This window comes from Mus pahari, chromosome 10, assembly GCF_900095145.1.
Source record: "Mus pahari chromosome 10, PAHARI_EIJ_v1.1, whole genome shotgun sequence".
Taxonomy (NCBI): Eukaryota; Metazoa; Chordata; class Mammalia; order Rodentia; family Muridae; genus Mus; species Mus pahari.
Window position 1 is genome coordinate 86321455 of NC_034599.1, and position 8057 is coordinate 86329511.

The 8057-nt window shown below is 37.4% G+C and overlaps 1 protein-coding gene across 2 annotated transcripts in view; it reads left to right on the forward strand.

The window, feature by feature from the left end:
* Window positions 1-7853, forward strand: part of Plod2 (procollagen-lysine,2-oxoglutarate 5-dioxygenase 2) — a 69564-nt gene extending 61711 nt beyond the window's left edge. Inside the window, exons 13-20 of one of the 2 annotated variants that reach the window (XM_021206336.1) lie at window positions 99-240; window positions 1326-1388; window positions 2302-2415; window positions 4181-4246; window positions 4801-4905; window positions 5969-6115; window positions 6225-6350; window positions 6506-7853. In XM_021206336.1, the coding sequence (XP_021061995.1) occupies window positions 99-240; window positions 1326-1388; window positions 2302-2415; window positions 4181-4246; window positions 4801-4905; window positions 5969-6115; window positions 6225-6350; window positions 6506-6661 (919 nt within the window). In that variant the 3' untranslated portion in view covers window positions 6662-7853. The remainder of the gene's footprint in view (window positions 1-98; window positions 241-1325; window positions 1389-2301; window positions 2416-4180; window positions 4247-4800; window positions 4906-5968; window positions 6116-6224; window positions 6351-6505) is intronic. The other variant, XM_021206337.1, reaches the window with a different exon arrangement.
* Window positions 7854-8057: the final 204 nt, after the last annotated feature.

Consider the following 8057-nt stretch of genomic DNA (forward strand, 5'->3'; position numbering starts at 1 on the left):
TGAACATATACAGAGCATTCCTTTTAAAATGTAAGCATGAAACACATTTTTGTATGTGTGGTATTTTTGGAATGTATTTTTTTTTTTTTAACTTTCAGAGGAATCTGGAATGTCCCATACATGGCTAATGTGTACTTAATTCAAGGAAAGACACTCCGCTCTGAGATGAATGAAAGGAACTATTTTGTCCGTGATAAATTGGATCCCGATATGGCTCTTTGCCGCAATGCTAGAGATATGGTAAGATCTACCACTGCGGCTTCCTGCAGCGTTCTGATGAGGTGCTTGCTTTTCTCCCTGTGTGTCACTGTATTTGGATGCCCCTTTCTCCCCTATTTGTAAATACTGGCCAATTTTTTTGATCGTATGTTTTAAGGAGGATAATTTGTGAACATTTGTAACATAGATTTTTAAATGTTAGAGTGGGCTTGTCTCATAAGCAGCCTAAAAGGATTTAATAAAGGCAGAATTAAGAATAAGCTTTGTTCTTTTAAGAATACTGTTTGCTCACATTTGAAAAATTTTAAGTAAAATAATCGAGTTTAGTTAATATTAATTTGAATGAAATTTACTTTACACATTTGATAAGCACATAATCTTGTGAAATCAGTGACTGTTTTTCTAAGTGTACTCTATAGTATTAGTAATAGTATACTCTTACGAAGCAGGCTCCCTAAGCTATAAAGATAGTATATTTAATATATGTGGAGCTGATGATACATTAGTGTTTTACTTTTACAATAAAACATAAATGCTTATAGAAAATAATTTTTCAAAATGTGCAAATATGTTTTAATTCAGAAAACGTATTTATAAGATTTTCTGTTTCAGATATTGTTATTTTGTTCCTCAATTTATATAAGCAGCCATGACCTTAGGAATATCAGAAAAGTTGGCAAGTGTTTTTTCTTAGTTTAACAAGGCATGTTTTCCAGAATGTTTGTACTGCCTGTGTATCTGTGTGCACCCTCATTGAACAGCCTCAGGACCTTTGATCATATTTGTGTGCTCATGTTTGGCTGATTTCACTCAACAGCGCATCCGGAATGGCCTCTTTCTCATTTTTTTCCCCGTTGTCTTAATTATGTGTCTAATGAAGTTTTGCTAAGGAATGAGCTTGGATCTGTGTCTCACCAAACACGTTAAAGTGCAGCGGCAGGGGAGGCTTGAGGTTCTCGTGTGCTCTGTAAGCTTTGCTTGTTCTGCATGCCGTCTAGGAAGGGCATTTCACAGTGTCAGCTTTTATCCAGGCTCCTGTATTTATTTACCAAGATGCCTCACACGGGTGTGCAGATCAACTGACCCGATGCTTCTCTTCATTTTAGACCTTACAAAGGGAAAAAGACTCCCCTACTCCGGAAACATTCCAAATGCTCAGCCCCCCAAAGGTGTCATTTTTATTTACTTTTACTAATTTTTTTTTAATGTAATTGTTAGATATGCTGTGTTGAGTGGCAGTAAAGCCACCCCATAATAGCCTCCTTTGCACTGATTGGTAAAATGTTGGTACTCATGGGATCCTTTTCTGCTCGTATGTGTGTTGTGGGATTTTGGAAGACTGTTGCTGGTTAGTCAGCTCTTGGTCGATGAAAGTAATTTGCACTTTATAATTAACAGGTGAAAGAAATAACAAATACTTTTACTTACTGTTGTAAGGTTTGGGCATGCTCTGGAGAGGAGAAGGAAGTAGGTTGAAAGAACATCTCCATTAGTGATGAGACCTTGGCACTTGCTGATGTGTGTGTTTGCTACTAATCCTTCTTATAAGAAAAACAGGTACAAAGAGACTTCCTTGACCCAGTGGTGTCTGCCACATTCACTGGGTTTAGCGCGAAGACAGAAGACATCCCTCTTAGACCCTGGCAGTGCCTACAGAACTGTGTGTGCTGAATCAGAACAGTAGAGTGCTGCACTGAGCAACAACATGGACATCTCGAGCTCCATAAAATACATGTTTCTTGGAGAGAAAACGAAGAGAAAAAGAGACACATTTGATTACCTGTTGATGTCTGAAATGTTTTCTGCTTTCCCCATCTGTGTTTAGGATTACTGAGAGAGTAACAGAGTGGCCTCGAAGCCAGGTCCTCTCTTTCAGTTAACCCTTAGTGCTGTGCTATTTTCTGTGTTGGGTGAATTTATGATACTATTTATTTTAAATAATGCATGTTTTATAAAAATCAAAATGTGTGCTTACAAATGAAGTATTATAAAAATTGAAATTAATGCATTTTTTGGGTTTTTTCCCATGATTAAATGTTCAGTGCTTTGAGATTAATATTCCTTTTTTTTTTTGGTACATAGGGTGTGTTTATGTACATTTCTAACAGACATGAATTTGGACGGCTGTTATCAACTGCTAATTACAACACTTCCCATCTTAACAATGACCTCTGGCAGATTTTTGAAAATCCTGTGGTATGTTGCTGTTCAACTCCCTTGTTGTTTATCTTCCTGTCAAATTAAATGGACATAAATCATGCACTAATATTGACACATAAATGTTTTTAAATGGGTACAGTAATTGTGTTTTATGATCTGCAATAGTTCTAAAGTTGACCAAGAACTCGTTCAAATTAAGATACAGTTATCTTAAAGGAAAGGAATTTATCAGTTTCTTTGCTTTCTCCCACTACTAAGCATAGTTTTAAAAAATATGAATAACAAACATATTTTCAAAAGGGAGGGTAGAAAGACCTTATTGACTTGGGGTTAGAACTATCCATTAACATCAAAATGCATTAAGTTTATCCCTAGCTGCGCCACCATCCCCGCTTACACACACACACACACACACACACACACACACACACACACAAACGAAATATCACAAGTTAGTTTGGGAAAACACCCAGTATTTAATGAAAGGTGCTTAGTGTCATAATACTTAGCAAAGTGTTCTGACAGTTTTGTAAAAATGTTTATTAAGCTAGCCAGAGGACAATGCAGAGTGATGCCTTCCCCCAGATAATGTAATGGACCCTTAAGTTGAGGAAATTGGAGTCAGATAGTTAGAGCTGCTGGTTTTGAATTACAGGGACTTTGTTCACCAGTAGCATTGGCACATCTATCTATTAAGAAAGCTTTCTTGAATAGTCATTTTCGTTACCTCCTTAAGATCTCTTCCCCTTGCCAACAGTATGTTTTAAATTACAAAGACTCAGACCTCCTTTGATTTTTGGAAAACTAGCAGGATTCCAGAAAGAGAAACTTTGAACACCGAGTCCTCTGTTGGATAAAAAAAAAAAAAAAGAAATACCTTTTTGTTATTGTGGTATTTCAAAGGTACATTTGTCTTATCTTACCTGTACATCTTCAACTTTAATGAGGTAGAACTGGAAATGGTTATCTTTTCTTATGGAGAGAATAGAGTCTACACGCTTAACTCAGTTTCTGAATTTTTGAGAGTTTTGAGGAATAGCACTACTTGGTTATAGCTTCCAGGTGAACTTTAGTCCCTGTCCTTTGTTGTCTGTGTTCCTGTAGGAGCTCAGCTCTGCTGAGCAGTGATGGGGAATGTGCAGCGTGAGTAGGCTCTGCTAACCAGGCCATGGTCTTGCTCATTCTTTCAGACTTCAGTCTGAAGATGTTCAGTGACAGAATGCTTAGAGATTTTTCCCATTTTCAGAATTTCTAAAACATAAGTGAGATTATAATTGACTTGATGACTGAAGGATATTTTTAAATGAAGAGTTTATGTCAGTGCCCAGCGTAAAACTTTTGTGACTTTAGCATCAGTAAATTAAAAATGATGGCCCAACCCAACTGGAATTTAAGGGTTTTTTTCTCTATCCTTAACACTGTGAGCTACATTCCCAGTTCTTTTTTTTTTTTTTTATGTTTACACACCACATGTTTAATTTCAGAAAAAATTGCATACAAATCTACCCATTATAATATTGTTCAATTTTAATAGCCTGAGACATGAAACTTTATAAATAAAAGGCTTGATTTCATGGAGTGTACCCATACACATAATCAAGCCAGGATTGAAATATAAACTGGTTTCTGAAAATTACTATTAATTTTCTATTTCTATCACTATTCTGAAAATAGTAATTTTCAGAAACTTACAAGTTTCTTGAACTTATAAGTTATTTGTGTATTTTTATATGTGTATTTTTATAATGTATACTTATTTATGGAACAGTTATTTGTTTAAATGTGTTCTTTTTTTCTTTAGGATTGGAAGGAAAAATATATAAATCGTGATTATTCAAAGATTTTCACTGAAAGTATAGTCGAGCAGGTTTGTACTAATAATTCTACCTTATAGAGTGTTTTTTTCCTATAATTTTCACAAAGTCTTAAGCAACAGGACATTAACAGAAAATTTAAATATGGAGAAAGTATTGGTTAGGTACTATTCGTTAGGTTTACCTACTACAGCTTTTAGTTTTCTTAATGGAATCAACCATTAAGACCTCGCTGCCTTTGAAAGCATGCAGCTGTGCATCGAGGTGCTGGAGGCTGCCTCAAGCCACTGGAGCTGGGGAGCCACTGACAGATGGTGGTACAATGGAAAAACTTGGAAAAATAGTGGATCCCCTTTCTTAAACAGTCTTTACTCAGACCTGTTAAAAATGTACTGCATTTCAATGTTCAAAAGTGCCATTCAGATGTGTTTCTGAGGAAGTTTTGCCAGATCTGATACCCCATTGTTTTATGGAGCAAGAAAAAGGTGGCACACTACCAATTAAGCAATGATAAACTTATTTTCTAGCAAAGAATTTTTAAAAATGCATGCGTATCAAGAGCTAGTGCTGGTGTTACTCCACCTTCTAACGACACGCTGTATTGCAGCCTTGTCCAGATGTCTTCTGGTTTCCCATATTTTCTGAACGAGCCTGTGATGAGTTGGTAGAAGAAATGGAGCATTATGGCAAGTGGTCCGGCGGAAAGCATCACGTGAGTTGTCATTTGCAGAAAGGAGTAAAATGGGGAGGGGAGGGGTATATATTCAGAGATATTTCGGAGGACATGTGCCTTATTTGTTATATGTCTCTGGGGCCTTGAGCTAATTCTATTAGCCATCGAGAAACTTGTAAGCCTAATTTCACTGATTGTTAATTGTTTTAACTCACTCTGTACCTGGGTCCCTTTCTCATTTATGAGAGTAATTCCACTGTATGGCCACGAGGGACCCATGACCCCAGACTGGAAGTCATGAGGGAACCCATGTCTTCACTCATCAGTGTTCCAAGGACAGTTTTTATTCGCTGTGCCTATTGTCCCAGCACACTGTACTGAAAATGCTAAGACCATCATGCACTTGACTGTTAACATGATCATGTGTGCGTGTGTAAAATAGTGCAGCAGAATCTATAATTCTGCTTTTTATTCACATTCAGTTAGTAAACTTGTCAGGAATTAACACAGGTGTTGATTCCTTGTGTGTCTCTTTAAGAAGCCACAGGGACCACCTGCTCTTTAACATTACAGTGGCAGTTTAGTGGGATAGTTTGGATCCTTAACTGCATTTGCCCAGTATGGCTCACAGTTATGTAGCTGACCAGGAAGGCGTGCTTTCAAGATATGGGGGCAAAGTCGTAGTCTAACGATGGTGATGTGATAGTGAACAGTTGCTGAACGCCTTGGGTTTCACCAAACACAAGAAGGGCTGCAGGGGCTCTGGTCCAGAAAGCACTCAGTGGGATCTACCGTGAGGCTGATTGTAAAGTTATTTTCAGGGGTGGTATGAAGACTCAGAAAGCCCACTTTAGTACTGAAACTCCATCTACAATTAATAAATAGAAAAGCTTTTTCCGACTGAAGCTTCGCTTCACCACTGACACCTGCATGTCATGTGCAAAGCTGTGTATGTTACCTAAATGAACTTGATCCTCGTGCAACTCAAACAGATGGCACAGCATAATCAAACAGCTCTTTATTTTAATATGGTTCTTGATCAAAAACAATACCAAGATAATAATTAGTCCAAATTGTCTTACTATACTAATGTCATTTCCAGGATAGCCGCATATCGGGTGGTTATGAAAATGTCCCAACCGATGATATTCATATGAAGCAGATCGACCTGGAGAATGTCTGGCTTCACTTTATCCGCGAGTTCATTGCCCCAGTCACACTGAAGGTCTTCGCAGGATATTACACAAAGGTAGTTGTCCCGTTCTTCCTGCCTGTCCCGAGCCTGCCAACCAGTTTAGGCGTGAATATGCTCTTCTGTGTTTTCACTGCTCAGCAAGTCTCCTGCATTGATCTTCTAGGGATTTGCACTGCTGAACTTCGTAGTGAAGTACTCACCTGAAAGACAGCGCTCCCTCCGTCCCCACCATGATGCCTCAACCTTTACCATCAACATTGCTCTGAATAATGTAGGAGAGGATTTTCAGGTAATTATGACGAATATATGAAAAAAAAATTTAGGAGCTGTGGTGTTACGGAGAAGGCACTGCTGATATTTGTCTTTTGCTCGCCATTTAGATGGCACAGTTTGAATGTTGCTACTGATGAAACATGTGCTTGTTTGTGTTTAACTTTTTTTTAGGGAGGTGGATGCAAATTTCTGAGGTATAATTGCTCCATTGAGTCCCCACGAAAAGGCTGGAGCTTCATGCATCCTGGAAGACTCACGCATTTGCACGAAGGACTTCCTGTTAAGAATGGAACACGGTACATTGCAGTGTCATTTATAGATCCCTAAGTTATTTACGTAACTCAAACTGAATGGCTCTCTGAGATGGATGACTGGCACGAACCTGTCTCCGAAGTTGTACTTGAGAAGAGGAGAGGAATATTTAAATGATGTCAACAGAACAACATCACTTTGGGCCAAGCATTTGAACACTTACATATATAAAATTGTGTGATGTCTCTTTATGTCTGCTCTGAGCCTTAAAACACAGGTTGAAGAAGAAAAGAAAGGAAAAAAAAGTGAAAGTTGGTATTTATTTCTATGCTTTAATTGTCTCTGAAAATAATGACAGTTTATAAAATGTTTAGGTACAAAGGCATAAATGATAATAAGTAAGCCTGGTAATATGTTCTTATTTAAGAAGAACCTGAGAAGATTTTATTTATCGGTTCTAAATGAAAATTAGCAAACCTGAAAGCCTGGGATTCTGACGCTTACTGGATCTATGTAATTATTAAGTCATGGTGACCTCTATAGGTCTGTTTTCCAGGAATTAGGAAGAAAACCCAAAGAAAATGTTGCACAAAGGTTTTCCTCAGGAAACCTAGTGCAGACAGCCAGTGGAAGCATATCCACTGGAAGGAACATAGTGTGTGAGGCAGATGTTCATTTCTGGTGGGAATTGGGCCCCTGTGTACCTCCAGGGCAAGCTCTCAGGGGAAGCTCATGTCTTTCTGCTTTACAAAGTGCTTCAAGCGTCAACTCAAAGTGTCCTTATGTCAACAGGATTTGTTTCCTTCTAGTTCTCCCCCCCCCCCATAATTATAGAAAATAGTAAGGAAAAAAATAACAATTTCATTGAGATCGGTAGTAAATTTTACTATGTTTTTTTTAAAGCTTACGTACTTGAATTTTCTATCAGGAAGATGGTTTTTGAGCCTGTTCCTCACCCTTGACTAGTTGGTAGTTGATCTCTTTTCGTCCCCAGGGGAGGGGTTTTTTCTTTCTCTCACTGCAGTCTATTTTCTCTTTCTTAGTCTCCTTAATTACTTTTCCTCTACCCTACTTTTTTAAAAGTTCCCACAGCAAAATTTTTTATTTCCATTTTTGATATTTCTCTGAATGAGGTTTAAATATATTATAGCTACTGTTTTTAATTTAAAGGTTAAACTTGAAGAAAGTCTTTATTCACGGTGCCAAAATTCATTTTTCTAACTCTGTGTGTTAGAAAGTAATGAAAAATAAAATAATTGAAAATAAACATTGTGCCTTTCTGTCTTATTGGTGGTTCTTTAGAAGTGAACATATTGTAAATTAGTCTGAAAGCATATCTGGATATAAAAGCTGTAATTATTTCATTTACCTTGATGATTTAATAGTATATCAATTACTACCGAAATTTAAATTCAGCTTATTTTTTTCTACTCCTACAGTGACAGGTCATCTTACCAGGGAGATGGTATAA